Raw genomic sequence first — 21,096 nt, 5'->3', positions numbered from 1 at the left:
TAATCTCATTTGTTGGCAAATCAAAATAATGCTTCAGCTGGCACAATGAACTTCGTTAGGAAATTTACAGAAAGCTTAAAACATACAAATTTAGATTTACGGGGGAGAATTTATTCATGTTGTTGGTGATTAGTTTTACAACAATTTGCATAGAGATTATGATATTAAAATGCTTTGTTTGGATTTGCGTAAATTTACGTATCATACATATAATCATGCTATTTATACTTATATGACACTACTTTATTTTCGTGTATTTATTCTTGTATTTTATCTTCAATTTTTGTCGCGCTCCCTCCTAATACGGCTTCAGTACTGGTGTAAGTGTGTAAACTATATTTAAAAAAAACTAACGAAATACAAGGAAAATACTATCTAGTTAATTTAAAACAAATGAGCCTGTTTGTATTTCGATAGGTTTTCTTTGACATTCGGCCGTTTTTTCTTTATTATTTTCTGACACATGAAAATTTTGTTTTTAGTTTGAAAATTTGGTGCATAAAAATACAATTAAAATCAACTGTCTTGTGAAAAAAGTGAACCATTAGAGACCGAAATAATTTTATTGTTAAAAGTGTTAATGTAAAAATAAAATGTAAAACATAAACAAAAACATGTCAAACTCACTAATTTTGGGGGAATAGTGGTATCGCTTTTTCATGATAAAAACTGTTTTTGTGCTTTGAAGTTCCGATAAAATTTCGTCAGTTTTTTTGGCTTGGAATCCAAGCAAAAATAAAGTAGTATCATATATGCTTTACAAAGTGCACGCAATTATTTTACAGGTTTTTTTTTTTTATTCTCATGCTCAAATGTATTTTGCCGCGCGGGGTGATGCAACCAAGTAATTCACACCTAGCGACAGCAGCACTGCGCGATATTCCCCTAAGCGGTCTTTGCCTAGTTGTCGGGTTATTGTTGTTGTTGTTGTAGCGATAATGTTGCCCCCCGAAGGCTTTGTGGGAGTGTTATCGATGTGATGGTCCTTTGCCGGATACAGATCCCGTACGCTCCGGTACCACAGCACCATTATGGCGCTAGCCCGACCATCTCGGGAACGATTTATGTAGCCACATTAAACCTTCAGGCCATCTCCTCCCTCTCCAACCCCAAGTTCCAGCAGGAACTTAGGGTCGTCAGAGCCTCGTCTGTTAGTGAAACAGGATTCGCCGCGGATAGATGAGGTTGGCAATTGGGTTTGGAGAAGCTATATATTGCGCTGGCAACCTGAGGGTTGCGCAACACAGCCCCTTGAATTTGGTATTTTAGTCGCCTCTTACGACAGGCATACCTACCGCGGGTATATTCTGACCCCCTAACCCACTGGGGTCGCTGTGTCGGGTTGTTGTTGTTGTTGTAGCAATGTTTCGCCCCACCTAATAGCTGCGACCAATTACAAATTGTCATCAATATCCTCTAACGGGAGTCCAAGGAAACTTGCTGTTTCGACAGGGGTGGACCATAATGAAAGGGGTGTTAGAGGCGTTGGCTCCACATTACAATTAAAGAGATGGTTGGTGTCATGTGGGAACACATTGCAAGCGGGGCATACATTTTGTATGTCGGGGTTGATTCTGGATATGTAAGAGTGTAACCTGTTACAGTATCCAGAACGAAGTTGAGCCAGAGTGACTCGCGTTTCCCTGGGGAGTATGCGTTCCTCTTCCGCAAGTTTTGGGTACTCTTCCCCGAGTACTGGATTCACCTGGCAATTCTCGGCATAAAGGTCCGACGCCTGTTTGTGGAGTTCACCAAGGCTCTGCTTGTGTTATTTTGCTTCATACGGTTGTGTTCTCAGGTGCCGTATTTCCTCAAAATGCTTACGGAGTTGACTCCTTAAGCCCTAGGCGGTGCTGGCTCATCAATCAGATGTCTGTTGGGATGCCCAGGTTTCTGGGTATGCAACAGGAACTCTTTGGTTAGCATCTCATTTCTCTCCCTGATGGGGAGTATTCTCGCCTCATTAAGTAGATGGTGTTCTGGGGACATAAGAAGACACGCCGTGGCGGTTCTGAGCGCAGTTTTTTTGGCAGGCCTGTAGCTTCTTCCAGTGGGTAGTTTTTAGGCTTGGCGACCATATAGGGGACGCGTAGCATGCAAACGGCTGGCCAATTGCTTTGTATGTGGTAATGAGCGTTTCTTTATCTTTTGCCCAAGTTCTGCCAGCAAGGGATTTGAGGATTTTATTACGGCTCTGGATTTTCGGAACAATTGCGGCTGCGTGCTCACCAAAATGTAGATCCTGATCAAACGTCACACCCAAGATTTTGGGGTGTAGGACAGTCGGTAGCGTAGTGCCATCGACGTGGATGTTCAAAATGGTCGACATTTGGGACGTCCAAGTTGTAAATAGGATCGCGGATGATTTAGTCGGTGATAATGCCAGGTTTCGCGAGGCGAAAAAACTGGAGAAAACTGTGTCGGGTCGCGCGGTTCTGTCGACTTTATATGTGAATTGCCCCGTAATCATACATGCAAAGAATATTTTGTAGTGAAATGCAATTTTGTGCATTGACCTTACCTTAAAGTTAAGAACATATTGAGCTGCACTACACTGCGCTTCCCTTTTTTGCCTATTTGATCAACATAGCTGCGCCGTGCCGTGCTGCTGCCGCTAGGTATGAATTGCTTCATTAAGGTAAGGCCACATTAGGCTGCACTACGCAGCACTGCACTGCACTACAAAATATTCTTTGCATGTATTCTTATAAGGCAATTCATACCTAGGGTCAGCAGCATTGCGCGACACGGCACAGCGCGGCAAATTTGATCAACTAGGCAAAAAAGCCGCGTTGTGAAGTGTCGCGCAGTGCTGCTGCCGCTAGGTGTGAATTGCCTCATAAGAATACATGCAAATAATTTTGCACCATCTTTTTTCAATCTGGGTGGAACTCTCCTTCCTCATATCTTGAGGATGAGATGTCTTGGACCCATAGCCACGAACTTTTTCTTTCCTTTCCTCTTCTTCGCACAAAAATGAAATAATTACAGCTTCAAAAACTGTGTCGTCCATTTTGCAAACAAAAATAAACACAAACTTTTGCCGCAATGTGTCGGTCGATTGCCGCTTAATGTGAATTGCCAAAATATGTCGCTCTGTGAGGCGCCGCTGCTGCTACGTATCGTGCAGCGTAATGTACGCGTACCTTAAGAATACAAGCGAGAAAGCTGCGCACTGTAGTGCAGTTTGATGTGGCCTTAGCTTAAGGGTTCATTCTAGATTAGTGAAAACGAGGTCGATACTTTTGCATAGATTATTGAGTAGGTATCGAAAAAAGCGTTTGTATTTACTCACAAATCACCTAGTTTTGGCTTTGTGGTATTTACAAGTATCATTTCATTCCAAAGTTCCCTTACTGGCTACCTGAGGTGTTTTTTTTTACTTTATTACCAACGCAGAAACAGTATCGGTCAAATGGATACAAATAATCTATGTATTGATTACCTTTGTCGGACCTGTATGATTAAACTTGAAGCGTTCACGTCTGAAGGCAGCACTAAACAACAACACCGATGCATCTTTGAAACTATTGAAGAATGTGACGGTTTACGAATCAATGATTTGTTATCCAGCACAATACCGCAAATGTTGGAAGTGCAGCTAAGTGACGACCTACCAAAGAAGATGTGTTGTAAATGCTTGTACCAGTTGTTAGGTGTATATAGGTTTCAACAAATGTGCATGCAATCCGACCAAAAGATGCGGGAACTGGTGTCTAAAAAAAGGGATGATTCAAATATGTTGATAATGAAGGCAGCTATTAAAGGGGAAGTACTACCAACCGAAACAAAGTTCAGTCGTCACTCCGAAATGCCTGTTCTATACTTACGAGAGTCGTGCCTTGAAGGCAGACAAGAGGCAGTTGGTTTGGAAATAGCACAATCGAATACTGCTGAATATATACAAAAAAGCGAACAATTACTGGAATCTTGTGAAAATTCTCAAGAAGATTTCAACGAGTTTATTGACAGTAAGCCAACTGGTAACCCCAATACAGATATTATTGGTGGTGATCCAATGTATTCTTCAATATCTGTGGAAAACTGTGAAAATTCGCAAGGCGAGTTAAGCGAATTCATCAAAAACGAGCCGATTGATGATGATGAAAACATCGATGATGACACAATTCATTCAACAACCTTTGTGAAAGACGAAGCATTGACAATAGAAGAGGACCAAATAACTTTGCCGTGAGTATGATATGGATTATAATGCTAACCGATACAGCATTTAATGAAAATGTTGATAAAAAAATATTCCAATATCAACCCTCAGATGATTAAAAACGTTCAAATTTATAAGTATTTTCTATTCCAAAACTAATGTATCGTCGGAAGAAAAATGTACCTTAAATGTGATTATTCTTGAATGTTGTTGTTGTAGCTGTGCTTCGCGCGACCGATCACAAATTGTGATCAATATCCTCTAACCCACCCCGTTATATTGAGAGAGGCGTTGGTTCCACATTGCAATTAGAGAAATGGTTGGTGTCATATGGGGACATAATGCAAGTAGGACACACTTTATATATGTTGGGGTTGATTCTGGTAAGAAAAAATCACATCTTCACTTTAGTAAACTTAAAAAATTATGATTTTTCACCACCTGAAAGAGCGTCCAAACTCTATCCGTATCGAAAAGAAAGTGAAAAATTAAATTTATTGGACATCTGTCAAAAATCGTGGACGCGTCTTTTACTGCTTTTATTGTTTTTATTGTTTTTGCGTTTATTTTATTGTTTTGTTTGCTATAAACAATGGATGACTTCTGTGGAAAGTGCAATAAAGGTTTCGGTAGATCTGATACTTTGATTGTTCCATGTAGCGGCTATTGCAAGCAGCTCTTCCATCGCGCCTGTTGTGCAGGGCCTATCACCGAATATGACGTGAAACTGATGAAATCTAACCATAATATTTCGGTACCTGTGCCCAGACTGGAAAAACTATGTAAATTATTTGAGACTGTGCTTGCTACACAAAAAAATGGTATAGAAACAATAATGACTGCCTTTGAAATTAAATTCAAAGATCTGGCCGCTCAAAATGATACACTAAAAGCTAATGCGAACATAGTGCCGTTGCATTACAACAACGAAAACAATAAAAGTAATGTGACTGGCAAAAATGTTGCAAAAAAAAGCAAAAAACACCAAAAAAGAGCAAAACAACATGAAAATAATAATAAAACGGCTTTCTTAGCCGCAGAAATTCACGCCTTAAAGAAAGTTGTAGTTACCTCTTGTGCTTTTAGTGCTGAGAACTCTCATAATCATAATTGTGATAGTTGTCGCTCTGCAGATGTCGATTTCTTGGCATTCTCGCCTTTGCCCAGTACCTCACGCACTCTCCCTACTTCCCCTCTGGCTACCACTCCTGCTAATAAACCTGTTAACACTGATCCTAAAATTAATGTTGCTACAAATACAGCCAGTACTAATACTACTGTGATCAGCAGTGCGCTGTCAACCATGCTACTACTACGGTTGAATCTTTTTCTGCTGCTTTGTCTGCAGGGCCTGCTGCTGTTTCTACTGACGGCTGCCCTGTTTCTTCTGGTCGGCTCGTAAAAGTTGCTGCTAAACTCAGCAAAGTTGCAATGCAAGTGCTACTTCAAATGCTGCAGATAACATTGTGGATGAAAGTATTGTTGAAATCGAAACTTCTACGTATGGAGACAATGCTGCAGTGCGGCCTGCCGACTTGGGCGGTGCTTCCAATTCTCCAGCTGCGTCCCGGCGAATGGACTCTGCAAACATCATTGGCATTACAGGTGCTGGCATTTTGGGCCAAGATCAAAATCATTTGGCCTCCATTTCAACACAGCCTGCTGTTTTTCAAAATGATCGAAGAGAAAATGAACGAAGAGAAGTATACAGCCGTTCCGCCTCGTTAAGTGATCTTTGTATCAAGGCTGCATGCATCACTATCGGAAGATGACATGGAACAAGTGCAGTATACGGACAATGCTGATATAAAAAAACAAAAAATTGAGATCGATAGGTATTAATAAAAGAAACAACGATATATTTTTTTTGTTGGGCAAACAACAACAAAAGTTATTAAAGGTCAAAGCTTTATTTTTAAAACTAAATTACTTCTAAAGTATTGACCCGTTTATCAACGTCGTTGGATAGGTATTTCCAATACCTTTCATTTGATCTATATCTTAAGTATATAACTGCAAAGAATTTCCTGAAATAATATAATTTTTTAAAAAACATATCAAAATTTTTAAAAACCTATTTTTTTTAATTTAATTGCTGTATTAAATATATGAAAATATAGTTTGGTAGATGGGAAATAATTTAAGCTTTCATTTAAAGTTATATATAATATTCTTAGTCCCATCAATGCAATACCAACTGTCCTGTTCCTGGTATACCAAAACTTTATTTTGGACAAATTAACAGTAATTCCGCGCAGAACACCTGGTATTTGTTTCCTTTATTTGCAGAACACCTTTGCGAGTTGGCGGCCTTTGGCCGCCCTTATTTAAATAACCCTGGGCTTCGCCATGCCAAGTCCGGGTGGTTGCCTGAACTGTGGCAACATGCCACGGTACGCACATTGCGCGTTTTTAGGTACAGCCTAATAAAATTACCACAACCATGTTTTGAAAATGGCAATAAGGCCATACTGGCTTTATTTCCATTAGCAATTGGAAATAAGACCATATGGCTTTATTTCTCAAATTGATTGGAAATAAAGCCGTATGGCGTTGTTGCGTATGGCTTTATTGCACCCCACCGTCATCCACAGTATTTCTGCGCAGAATACTTTCATACATACATAGCCCCTTAAAAAATAAGTATTTATTTTGTAACTTACGTTTAACTCACGCCGACATATCGACCTCATAATCATCTTCATCTTCCTCCTCTACAAGACGTGGGTTGCATGGGTTGTAAAGGTTCCCAGCCATTTTAAAAAATGTTGTTAAAGGGTCAATATTAGTAGCCTTGCAATGCCGCAAAAAAATAAATTTTGCCAAATAGCCGCAAAAGAATTGCTTTTTGCGGTGGAATTGGGGCATAAAGACCTTGGCATGCCTTTACGGGATAGGAATACAAACAGCATATCAAATGAAAGGTAATTTTACTACCTATACAATGAAAAAAAAATTGCAAAATCGGTTCGATACTTAAAGAGAAATTTAGATGTAAAAAAATGTTTCATATGAACTTTGACCCTTAATAACTCCTGTTATTGTCATTTGCCCACAAAAAAAATTGTGTAGTTATACTCACCTTGACCATGTCTATCAATCCTCATACTTCTTTTTTTGATTTTGGAATTGTCCGTATATTGCACTTAAGCCGATGACATTTCTAATTACATCTGCACTAAGCTAGTGGCATCAATGTCTTCAAGTTTACTTTTAAATATGCGAGACATATCTTCCTTCAAAATATCGGTTCCTGATAAATATTTTGATAAGGTACTGGATACTTCCTTCTGGCCGACTCATTCTGTGGTTCATGTATACTCCAAAAAGCATGTCAATACGTCAAAAAACTAAGAGACCTGTGCTGTGAGAGCAGCACATACCTTGGTAGCTGTCTACCGTCCTGTTCAAAAGGTCGGGGAGTTGATAATATTTCCATAAATGGCACCCAAAGGCAATTGAGTACTATCAAAATGTCTCCGGAATGCGAACTAAGTCTAACGCAATGTACAATATGAGTTCGCATGCAGACGTTGACGTGTTTGTTCTTATCGAAACCTGGCTAAATCCTGAGCTCCTTGATGTTGAGTTTTTTGACTCTAACCTGTATATTGTCTATCGCAAGGATCGCGATTTTTCCAAAACTGGCCTCTCTAGAGGGGTGGAGTTTTAATTGCCATACGCCGGCACATCAACTCTTCGCTTGTGGAGCTGGCGGATCAAGACTCGCTTTTGGACCAACTGTGTGTCTCAGTTCGTGGCATCTCCGAAATTTTTATCTGTGCGTCATACATTCCACCGTCTAGTCTAGACTCACTTTTTAAGTCTCATGTTGATAATATTACCGATTTAGTTCGTCCTTGTGATAATGGTAACTTTTGCATATTGGGTGACTTTGATTTACCTAATATTGAATGGTCTTACGTCGACAATAACTACACATTGGTTCCGAACAATGTAAACACCACTTCTGAGATTTACCTTATTGACAGTCTCTCAAGTGTTAGTCTTTCTCAGATCAACGGCTTCACCAATCAATTTTCGAGAATTCTTGATCTTGTCTTTCTTAATGATAATTTTAACTGTACGGTAACTAAATGCCTGGAACCGTTGTTGTTGTTGTAGCGATTAGGTTACTCCCCGAAGGCTTTGGGAAGTGTTATCGATGTGATGGTCCTTTGTCGGATACAAATCCGATACGCTCCGGTAACACAGCACCATTAAGGTGCTGGCCCGACCATCTCGGGAACGATTTATATGGCCACATTGAACCTTCAGGCCATCCCTCCCTCCCCACCCCCAAGATCCATGAGGAGCTTTGGGTCGCCAGAGCCTCGTCTGTTAGTGAAACGGGATTCGCCGCTCGAAGGTGAGGTTGACAATTGGGTTGAAGAAGCTATATATTGCGCTACACAACCCCTTGAATCCCCTGGAACCGTTGTCGTGCTCTGGTTTGCACCACATTCCGCTTATCCTCGAAGTAGAATTCTATAACTTCGAAAGTATTGGTACCCTAAATGAGGATCCTAGTTTTTCTTTTAGACGTGAAAATTATGACCCTATATATCAGGAAGTTTCTTACGTTGATTGGGAAGCTCTTTTTCTGGGATGTGTTCTTGCTCGTTGCTTCAGTTTATTTAAAAACGTTGTAAATCAAATCTGCATAAACAGTATACCTCAGAAAATGAAGCGGTGTTACATAATACCATGGTATAATAGAAAACTAAAGAGGCTTAAGAATCATTCCAAAATTCCAAATTATTCAAAGCGTTAGGCAAGAGGCTCCAAGGTAACTATGTTCGTAATTTTGAATCTGACATTAAAGAAAACCCTAGGGCGTTCTTGAATTATGTAAATTCCAAAAAACGATACTAAAGTATCCCGGCCTCAGTCATCTATAACTCTGAGCATGATTCATCAACAGCTGAAGCGGCCAATCTTTTTGCAGCCTTCTTCTGCTCCAATTTCGCTACGCCACCGGAAGTCCCGCCAGAGTTGCCCACTGTGGTTGACACTCCCATTAACTTTGGCGCGCTGACTCTATCGATTGAAGATATGGTCGATGGAATCCAGAATATTAAATCATCTACCTATACCGATATTGACGGCTTATCGTCTTATCTTTTGAAAAATTGTTTGGCTCTGGCTTTCCCCCTCCTTTTAATTTTCAACAAATCTTTAGAGTGTGGCGAATTTATTGATGCGTGGAAGATAACCTTCATCAGCCCGATTTTCACGTGTGGTAACAAGGAACAATGTCGCAAATTATAGGCCTATTGCAAAATTATCATCTGTTTCAAAATGTTTCGAGTACATCGTGAACAAAAAATGTATTTTGCTGTTAAACCTCTAATCATTGAAAATCAGCATGGTTTTATTGCCGGTAGGTCCACTGTAACAAACATATCTATCTTCTCTGATTTTCTTCTGATCTTCTTTTAGATTAGATTAGATTATTTATTTATTACGGCCAGAAGCCTAATTCGTAAATTAGAAAATATTACAGTTTTTTATCTTATAGCTAAGGTTTTACAATATTCATATAATTTTGTTTTAAATACTGTTATTTGGTTGCAACTTTTTATATCCATAGGCAGATCATTGTAACTTTTCAGACCCTTGTAGAAAATGTTCTGTTGATGAATTTCAGTTCTAAAAAACGGCAATTTGAAATTATGTTTGCTCCTCGTATTTATGTTGTGAGTTTGCTCAACTAATGCTATATTTTTATTTAAATACTCAGGTACATTTCCATTTTTGATATTAAATATGAATTTCATGGAGTGGAAAAAAATCTTTTGTTTTACACTTAACCAGTCTAAAGTCTTCAACATGTCAGCCGTTCGTGTATCTCTAGGTTTCTGAAGAATAAATCGCATGCATCTATTTTGAAGCTTTTGGAGCTTGTCTACTTCTTTATTCGATATTATGAATAGAATGGACGGGCAGTACACGAAGTGCCGTTCTATAACTGATTTATATAAAATTATTTTGTACTTTTTTTGAATGAATTTAGTGGTTCTCTGCATCACTCCTATTTTATTAGCAACTTTTTTAATTGTATAATTTATATGATCTTCAAATTTGAGTTTATTATCAATTATTATTCCTAAGTATTTTATACTGTTAACTCTTTGTATGATTTCATCATTTATTTTTAGCTCGGCTATATCATCCTCATTGATATTCCTCCTTGTTATTATCATATATTTAGTTTTATTTATATTTAGTTTCAGTCTATTACCACACAACCATTTATACAAGTTATTTAGTTCATGTTGCATTTTGGAAAGTGCAGTATTAATATTATTTTCACTTATCATAATTAATGCATCATCCGCAAAAAGTCTAATTTCACAACCTTCGATAGCATTGACTATGTCATTTATGTATATAAGAAATAATATAGGTGCCAATACTGAGCCTTGAGGTAACCCTATGGGTACCTCTAATTCATCCGACGTCACAGCATTTATAACTGTTTTCTGCTTTCTCCGCTTCAAATAGTTGCGGAACCATTTAAGTTCAATATCAGTTATGCCAATCCGCTGCATTTTTTTTATTAATATCTCTCTATCCACCGTTTCAAAAGCTCTTTTGAGGTCAAGGAAAACTGAAACCACTACTTTTTTGTTGTTTAGCTCTTCTTTCCAATCAGATATCACCAAGTTCGGCGCTGTCTCACAGGAATGTTTTTTTCCTAAATCCTGACTGTTGGTAGACTAGTATATTATTTACTTCAAGATGATTCACCAACTGATTCTTAACAACGACTTCGAGAATTTTAGCATCACTTGGCAGGGTACTAAGTTCTTCAGGTTGCATTGTCTTTTTAACTTTTCCACTGGTATTATTGTTGACGTTTTCCACATTTCAGGTACCACACCATCTTCTAAGCTGTTATTGATTATTTCAGCGTAGAAATATCCGGTATACGATATACAATCTTTTAGTACACCTTTGGATAGCAGTTTTCTTCCACCTATTTTATATTTAAAGTCTGCTAGGATATTAATAACATCATCGGTGGTAATTTCAGCAAACTTTAATTTTGAATGGATTTGTGTATCCTCTAGTGCTACTTGACAGGTTTCGATGTTATTATTAATTTCAATCACACTGTTTACAAAAAATCTATTCAGACCATTTGCCAGATCGGTTTCGTTTTCAACCAGTATGCCATCCAGTATCACCTTTTTTATCCCTTCGTTATCTTTAGTTTGGTTAACCGTTTGTTTGAGATATTTCCACATTTCTTTAGCATTATATTCATTCAAAATGATTTTATTCTCCATATACTTTATTTTTTTTAATTTGACTAATTTTTTGTATGACCTATTTATATTTTTATATTCATCCCACTCTCCAGTTTGTAACGCACGCGTGTACATATTGTATTTATATTTATTCATTTGTGCCAATTCTCTGTCATACCATTTATTCATTAACTTGATATGCACTTCTTTCTCGTAGGTTAAACTTTCCATAGCCTGAATCATTATATTATTAATTAATTCGACTTTTACATCAATTGATAAGTTTATAGTAAAGTTGAAGTTAAATGATCTAAGGATGCTTTTTAAAATATCACTATTATATTTGTCCCATGCTATGATTTTCTTGGTCAGTCTCATCTTGTATACTTTGGACGTTTTAATATTAAATTTTATAGTTTCATGATCAGATATTTTGTATTCCTGCAAATTATTACAGAGAATTTCATCCGAGTTTGAAAATAATAAATCAATTTTCGATTCACTTGAATCTGTGATTCGCGTATTAAATTCTATTTTTTGGCTCATCCCCATCACAGCAAATATCTCATTTAATTTAGTACTATATGTTGAAATGCAGTTCATGTTAATATTAAAATCGCCGACTACTATATTATGGTTACTTTTTTCATATTTATCAATTAGAATTTCATTTAGGTATTCTACAAAAGCTGCATCACTAGTGCTTGGCGAGTGGTACAGAACTCCAATCTGCCACTTTTTATCAACCTTCTTCAGTTTTATTACAATGCACCATACGTTTTCATTTATATTATCATTATAGATTACTTTAACATCAATTGTACTATTTACATAAACTAACACACCTCCTGTGTGCCTGCTATGGGAATCACATCTTATCATTTTATAGGTTGCTATTTTTAATTCATTGTCTAGAATATCTTTGGTTGTACATGTTTCAGAGCACAGTATGATGCCTGGTCTATGAACTTCCGCCAACACTTCCAACTCTGATTTGTTAGCTACTAGGCTATTTATGTTTAAATAGATGCATTTAAATTCATTGTTGATGTACTTTGTGGATCTTTTTTGGTACTTTGATTCTCTACGTTGCATAACATTAGCATGGTCCAGGTGAGCCAGTGGCCTGATTGTTAGTTGCTTATATCCTAGCCTTTGTTTTTTTACATTTAAGTGTTTTAAGTAGACAGGGCAATGTCTGCTTTTGCACGGTTGATTGGTATCAAGCCCTAGATTTAATTTCTCATTAGATCTAATACAATTTATGCACATGTTTTTAGGTTGTTCCTTGCACTCCATGGGTTTATGTTTACCCAAGCATTTGCTACAAACATCTTCATTTTTGCATTCACTAGCTTTATGGTTGTATCCTTTACATTTAAAACACATTGTTATATCAACACCATCGTATACTTTGCACCTTTCGCATCCTATATTCAGTTTATCTAATTTTAACGCTTCAGTAAATATTTCCACATCCACCTCAACTATTGCATTATAATAATTTTTGTGACTAACTTTAACATTATATTGCTTAATGATTTTTACTTCACCCTGTTCAAAGCATTTATTTTGTTTTCGTAGATATTCAGTTAAATCATCACCATTCTTTTCAAATTGCATACCTGTTATAATTAGTCTTGGTTTATATTCACGAGGTATATTTATCTCATATTCATTGCTAATTTCTTTGTCCATTATTTCTTTTATTTTGTCTCTTTCATTTTCATCAACACTATCGATCACCATAATACCATTATTACCAGCTTTAATATCTGTTATCTTTAGTTCCTTAGGATTAATTTTATTGTTTAGATCTTTCTTGGGTTTTTCACACGATTGTTTTACTTTCGGTTTAACAATAATAGGAGTACGTTTCTTTAATTCAGGCACTGTATTATCTTTGCTTTTGTTTTCACCTTTTTTATTATTAATTTTCATTACTTCTGCATATGACAGCCCTTTTTCCTTATTATTACTACTAATTTTCTTTATTACGTTACATACCTTTTCATTGTCTTTACCAATTATTTCAGTTTTATTTTTCACTTCTTCTATCATTTCATATAAGCTTTTTATCTCACCAATTTTTTTTTCAAAAAGCTTTTGTGATCTTTCCATAGTTGCTACTTTTTGAGTATATCGACCCTCTACAGCTTCCAATAAAGCCTTTATTTCATTTTGGCTTTTCTTCATCACCTGTTCAAACTCATATTTATACTCATTTAATATTGTATTGTTTTTCTTCACACTCATTTGAATTTCTTGTAGCACCAAGTCTACATTCTGAATATATGTAACAAATTCATCACACACAAATCGTGCCATAGGTTTTTCCTCAAACATTTTACAACAATATTTAGCAACACCTGCACATGCAAGGCTTAAATGGTACACTTTATTACACACACCCTCGCATCGTATACCTGTCTCTCCTCTTATAGAGTGATTGCATTTCGCGCACATACTCATTTTGCTTTTGCCTTATTTCGATTTACTTCACCGTTTATTAGTATATGTATGTGTTTAAATTTGTTTATTAAATAAATTTATTTGAGTCTTTTTTCTCAAAGTTAATGACCGTTTTCAAGTTCATACTGTGTACACCGATCTCTCAAAAGCATTTGATAAAGTTAGTCACTCAATCCTGATTTCTAAATTGGCCCGCTTGAGTTTCCACTCGATGTTTTTATTATGTATTAAATCGTACCTTCACCAGCGTAGATGTGTTGTGGTTATATACAATGACTCTTCAAACCCATTCACAGCCACCTCTGGGGTGCCTCAAGGTAACATACTTGGCCCGTTACTTTTTGTAATTTTTATAAACGATATTTCCACCTGCTTCCTGCACTATAATTTTCTTTTATACGCTAATGGCCTAAAGATTTTCAATACCATCACAAACTCTGATGACGTTATTAAAATTCAATCTGATTTAGATAACGTTGCTGTCTGGTGCAGTGCCAATAACTTACCACTAAATGTCAGCAAATGCTTTCTTGTAAACTTTTCTAAATCACGTGGCCTCATTCCCACTTCCTACTCCCTTGATGGTACCCGCCTCTCAACTCTTAATGAGATAAAGGACTTCGGTGTTATCTTCGATTCGAAATTTTCTTTCACGACCCATATAAATTCTACTATTGCTAAAGCGTATTCACTTCTGGCTTTTATTAGGCGCTCTTGCACAGACTTCACGGATCCCTACACCCTCAAGTTATTGTTCACTGCAATAGTTCGCTCGAAACTGGAATATGCCTGTTTTATTTGAAGGCCATATCATGAATGCCATATTGTTAGGCTTGAACGCTTCGCGCTGTGCTCGATGAACTTTTCTGAACCGATTCCATCATATAAAGCCAGGTGCTCACTTATCAAACTAGAGTCCTTGGAATGTAGAAGAACTGTCCTTTCGCTCACATTTGTTTATGACATCATCAATGGTGTAGTTGATGCAGCTTGCCTCCTTAAGAGTCTCCGTTTCCAATATTCCTATAAGGCCTCTTCGTAATGTACCTATTTTTATACGTATTGTGTCCGAACCCTCTATGCCTCAAACGCACCTTTGCTTAGAGCTATGGCGGACTTTAATCGCATATCTGATTCTTCAGCTATTGATTTTGCTCTCCCTAAGTCTACTTTTAAAACAATACTTACTGATATCTTTTCAAACTGATAAATGTTCTGGTCAATCTCTTCGTAGCATGTAAGTTTTATTGTGTCTATACTCAACTTATGTAGTATACTATTAAGTATTTTTTTTTTTTAATTAAACATTGTTATCTAGTCTGTATGGGCTTTAAATGTCATAGACTGAAATAAAGAAATATTATATAAAATTTGAAATATAAATATAAATTTTGACACTAAGGTCCCTTTTGAGAGGCCAGGCCACATATGAAGAAAATATGCATGATAATCGTATTTTTAATTCCGGTTTATTTGTAATAATAATGCCAAGGTTGAGTTTTTTTATGTATATCCGTTCGCATTCAATGCTCTATTCTCCATTAATTTCCTTTCTTTTTTTCGTGTCTACATCATTGCCATATTTTCACATTTTTTTTTTTAAACATCTTTCTTATAATAAGTTACCGATGTTTTCCTACAGAGGGCTGCGTCAGCTAAGCAAGAATCAAAGCGAGCACCTGATTGGCTGATCGCCAGATTCTTGCCTAAAAGACAGCGCTGCCATACTTATATTTTTCGCATTACACCTTCTGCTCGTGCAACCGATCTGACTGTTAGATGGCGTTGGCTGCAATCCATCCAGTGACTATTAGGGCTGGCACACAATTATTACTAACGACGAGTGTCAGTACCTTCATTTCTGATGGATTACAGCTTCGGCCAATCTGACACTATAATCGACCACGATTATTAAGTCACTTATTTCTATTTGTAACTATAAGCTAAATTGTTCTTACTTAAAATAAACACAATATACTTGAAATACATGGAGTGTCGCTTGGATGTGAAAATCTGCTTCGTCAGCATCCGCGGCGAAGACCATTTCGCAAAGTTTTGTTATTCCCGCAGGCTTCTTGTCGATAGTAGCGACGATTGATTCGGATTCATCGGCAGTTCCGGCTTCAGGGCAGCGGCTAAGCGCATCAACGTGTCCCATGTTAACTCCACCTCTGTGTTGAATTGTATAGTTATAATTTTCAAGCTCTAGAGCCCATCTGGCTATCCGCGGGTTAAGTTGTTTTTTACTTAAAGTCATCGTAAGGGAGTTGCAATCTGTGACTATCTTGAACGGAATTCCTTCCAAATAAACTCTAAACCGGCGTAGAGCGTATATGATAGACAGGGTTTCCAGTTCGAAGCTGTGGTATCTTGCTTCCGCGGGTGAGGTGGCTTTTGAAAAGTACATAATCGGGTGCAAACGACAGTCCGTTTGTCTTTGGAGTATGACCGAACCGAAACCTGCTGAACTTACATCGCAGTGCAACTCAGTTTGTTTCTTCGGATCGTATATTGCAAGCACTGGGGCGGACGACAGTTTTATTTTAAGTTCCTTAAAGGCTCGTAAACAGTCTTCTGACAGTTCGAATTTAACACCATCTCGTGTCAGTTTTTGTAATGGTCCAGCTATTTTAGCAAAATTCGGAATAAACCTTCTGAAGTATGAGAAGAGGCCTAAGCAGGTCTTAAGTTCTTTACAATTTTTCGGGAGCCTATATTTTTTGATTGCTTCTATGTGCGCATCGCTGGGGCGAATGCCATCCGAACTGACTGAATAGCCTAAATATTCGAGAGTATTAAACCCGAACATACATTTATTTAGCCTAAGTTCTAAATTCGTTTCCTTCATTCTTCTAAGTACTTTGCCGAGGATCTTAACGTGGGTTAGGAATTCTACAGTGGCTACAATTAAATCATCCATATATATCATTATCGATCCATCGTCAACCAAATCTTTGAAAATGTTGTGGACGTATCGCTGGAATACAGCGGGGGCGTTTTTTAACCCAAACGGCATACGCATATATTCAAATTGACCGTAAGGCGTTACAAAAGATGTATATTTAATGGAATCTGGGGCCATTTTAACATGGAAGAACCTGTTTTTTAGGTCTAGTGTTGAGAAAAATTTTTTTCCGCCTAGATAGTCGAGGCAGTCTTCGATCAAGGGGAGCGGGAAATTGTCCCGAACTGTTAATTTATTCAGCGGTCGGTAATCAACACATTTACGAATTTCGCCATTCTTTTTTTTTTACTAATACAACCGCAGAGGCATATGGTGAATCGCTTGGCCTACTCTTACCCTCTTTTCCAATAATTCATCCGTTATCTTTCTAAGTTCAGCTTTTTCATAATGAGAAAGTCGCCTTGGCAACGCATGGAATGGTTTATCCTCAACTAACCTTATTTTCATCTCGTAATCATACGGTTTAGATTCGATATTTCTTGGCCTCAAATAGTTATCTTCTAAGGTCTTTCTCAATACATCAGTACTATTTTCTTCTAATTCTTGATTTATATTAATTTCAGATATGCAGGCGGCCTGTTTATTAAAAATATTCTCACTAAAATTTTGATCAAGTGGGCATAACCCATCGCTGCAAGCCTCATGAGACACTACGTTTATTTCTTCGAGCTCAACATCTTCTACCCGTATACTGCTATTTGGTACAGAGATTTGTAATTCTGAATGCCTCTTTTCACCCTTAAGACTAGGTATATTATTCAAGTTAAGCGCACAGAAATAAGAAGTGTTATCTGGCATATCATTATTTTCTTGAGGTCTCTTAAGCTAGCCCAACCTTTTCAGCCCAATCAAAAAACGAGACCGTACTAAATTGCACAACATTTATTACTAATTTAGTACCGATTAATTAATTTATTACCCTTGTATTTTAAAAAATATCGAGGGTTGGGCTAGCTTAAATTTAAGCCAGCCCAACCCATATGCACAATCAAAAAACGAGACCGTACTAAATTGCACAAAATTTATTACTAATTTAGTACCGATTAATTAAATTGATTACCCTTGTATTTTAAAAAATATCGAGGGTTGGGCTAGCTTAAGTTTAAGCCAGCCCAACCCATATGCACAATCAAAAAACGAGACCGTACTAAACTGCTCAACATTTATTACTAATTTAGTACCGGTTAATTAAATTTATTACCCTTGTATTTTAAAAAATATCGACGGTTGGGCTAGCTTAAGTTTAAGCCAACCCAAACCATATGCACAATCAAAAAACGAGACCGTACTAAACTGCAAAACATTTATTACTAATTTAGTACCGGTTAATTAAATTTATTACCCTTGTATTTTAAAAAATATCGAGTGTTGGGCTAGCTTAAATTTAAGCCAACCCAACTCTCGATATTTTTTAAAATACAAGGGTAATAAATTTAATTAACCGGTACTAAATTAGTAATAAATGTTGAGCAATTTAGTACGGTCTCGTTTTTTGATTGTGCATATGGGTTGGGTTGGCTTAAAATTAAGCTAGCCCAACCCTCGATATTTTTTAAAATACAAGGGTAATAAATTTAATTAACCGGTACTAAATTAGTAATAAATGTTTTGCAGTTTAGTACGGTCTCGTTTTTTGATTGTGCATATGGGTTGGGTTGGCTTAAACTTAAGCAAGCCCAACCCTCGATATTTTTTAAAATAAAAGAGTAATAAATTTCATTAACCGGTACTAAATTAGTAATAAATGTTTTGCAGTTTAGTACGGTCTCGTTTTTTGATTGTGCATATGGGTTGGGTTGGCTTAAATTTAAGCTAGCCCAACCCTCGATATTTTTTAAAATACAAGGGTAATAAATTTAATTAACCGGTACTAAATTAGTAATAAATGTTGAGCAATTTAGTACGGTCTCGTTTTTTGATTGTGCATATGGGTTGGGTTGGCTTAAAATTAAGCTAGCCCAACCCTCGATATTTTTTAAAATACAAGGGTAATAAATTTAATTAACCGGTACTAAATTAGTAATAAATGTTTTGCAGTTTAGTACGGTCTCGTTTTTTGATTGTGCATATGGGTTGGGCTGGCTTAAACTTAAGCAAGCCCAACCCTCGATATTTTTTAAAATAAAAGAGTAATAAATTTCATTAACCGGTACTAAATTAGTAATAAATGTTTTGCAGTTTAGTACGGTCTCGTTTTTTGATTGTGCATATGGGTTGGGTTGGCTTAAATTTAAGCTAGCCCAGCCCTATATATATTTTTAAAATACAAGGGTAATAAATTTAATTAACCGGTACTAAATTAGTAATAAATGTTTTGCAGTTTAGTACGGTCTCGTTTTTTGATTGTGCATATGGGTTGGGTTTGCTTAAACTTAAGCTAGCCCAACCCTCGATATTTTTTAAAATACAAGAGTAATAAATTTAATTAACCGGTACTAAATTAGTAATAAATGTTTTGCAGTTTAGTACGGTCTCGTTTTTTGATTGTGCATATGGGTTGGGTTGGCTTAAATTTAAGCTAGCCCAACCCTCGATATTTTTTAAAATACAAGGGTAATAAATTTAATTAACCGGTACTAAATTAGTAATAAATGTTTTGCAGTTTAGTACGGTCCCGTTTTTTGATTGTGCATATGGGTTGGGTTGGCTTAAACTTAAGCTAGCCCAACCCTCGATGTTTTTTAAAATACAAGGGTAATAAATTTAATTAACCGGTACTAAATTAGTAATAAATGTTGAGCAGTTTAGTACGGTCTCGTTTTTTGATTGTGCATATGGGTTGGGCTGGCTTAAACTTAAGCTAGCCCAACCCTCGATATTTTTTAAAATACAAGGGTAATCAATTTAATTGATCGGTACTAAATTAGTAATAAATGTTGTGCAATTTAGTACGGTCTCGTTTTTTGATTGTGCATATGGGTTGGGCTGCCTTAAACTTAAGCTAGCCCAACCCTCGATATTTTTTAAAATACAAGGGTAATCAATTTAATTAATCGGTACTAAATTAGTAATAAATGTTGTGCAATTTAGTACGGTCTCGTTTTTTGATTGGGCTGAAAAGGTTGGGCTAGCTTAAGAGACCTATTTTCTTGTTTTGTATGTAATTGTCGCATCACGTAATAAGCATAAGCAAATATGAAATCTTTTAAAAAAATCTCTGCCTAAAATTAGAGGAATCTCCATAGTGTCATCAGGCACCACATTTAAAACAAATTCATCTATTTTATTTTTAAATTTTATTTCGCATTTAATTTTTCCAAAAATCATTAATTTGTTATTTCCCAATCCTCGATATTTTGACTGCTTGGCGACTCCGCTCACATCAAATGGCACGGCGGACTTGCGAACAAAGCTAGTTGGACTGCCAGTATCAAAGAGAGATAAGCAATCCATAAATCTTTTGCACTTAACTTGCTTTGTTACATAGGCGACACCATATTCATAGATCCTAACATTCGGTAGCAACGTTCTTCATCCCCATCTTCAGTGTCGGTCCCGACTGCAGCAACGGTTTTCTTCAAGTTTAGTACCTTTTTTGAGTTAGTACAACTGCGGTGGTCATGGCCCATCTTCCAGCAACGGAAAGAACTTCCCACCGGCCTTTTTTCGTATGGACATTTGCTCTGAAAGTGTCCCATATGGGTTCAATTGAAGCAGCGTATTTCTGCTGCATCAATTTCATCGTTCTTTGGCGCATTTGATTTTGATGGTTTCGGTTTTTGAACGTTGTCGTATATAGATGGGCGAGATGAGCGACGACACTCGTATAGGTCAAGCGATTGTTTGAATTCTTTCATCGTCCTTGCGTTTATTAGGATATATATTTCCGGGGACCTGTCTTGGAGGCCATCAACTATAAAGTTGATCAGTTGAAATTCGTCGACATAGTCACAACGAGCAGCGATGTTTTCCATTTCCAACACATATTGGCGAATGCTGCTTTTTTTATCCCATTTATGAGTGGCCAACGCTTTGTATATTTCGTGACGGCTCACCACCCGACCAAATTCTCTAACCAAAAGCGATTTTAAATCTTCGTAATTTAGAACGTCTCTATACAGTAAAAGTTTAGCGTCACCGCAAAGAGAATTGCACAAGCAAGTGTACTTAAAAATGGCGTCTGGATTTACCATCTGCATGACTCTATCAAAATTGCGAAGAAAGTCGTGCACGCTATATGCTTTATTTTCACCGTCAAATTTTGTGATGGTATGTTCGATGTCCCGAAAAGCTAACGA

At 36.9% G+C, this 21,096-nt stretch overlaps 1 protein-coding gene across 5 annotated transcripts in view; it reads left to right on the top strand.

Annotated features, from left to right (window-relative positions):
* Window positions 1-3,197: 3,197 nt before the first annotated feature.
* Window positions 3,198-21,096, top strand: part of LOC137249849 (zinc finger protein 665-like) — a 396,955-nt gene continuing 379,056 nt past the window's right edge. For 4 of the 5 annotated variants that reach the window (XM_067781827.1, XM_067781829.1, XM_067781828.1 and 1 more), the window contains exon 1: window positions 3,269-4,191. In XM_067781827.1, the coding sequence (XP_067637928.1) occupies window positions 3,416-4,191 (776 nt within the window). In that variant the 5' untranslated portion in view covers window positions 3,269-3,415. The other variant, XM_067781826.1, reaches the window with a different exon arrangement.

This window comes from Eurosta solidaginis, chromosome 4 (assembly GCF_040869045.1).
Source record: "Eurosta solidaginis isolate ZX-2024a chromosome 4, ASM4086904v1, whole genome shotgun sequence".
NCBI classification, from domain to species: Eukaryota; Metazoa; Arthropoda; class Insecta; order Diptera; family Tephritidae; genus Eurosta; species Eurosta solidaginis.
The sequence above is the reverse complement of the archived record's forward strand: the minus strand, read 5'-3'. Positions and strand labels throughout refer to the sequence as shown.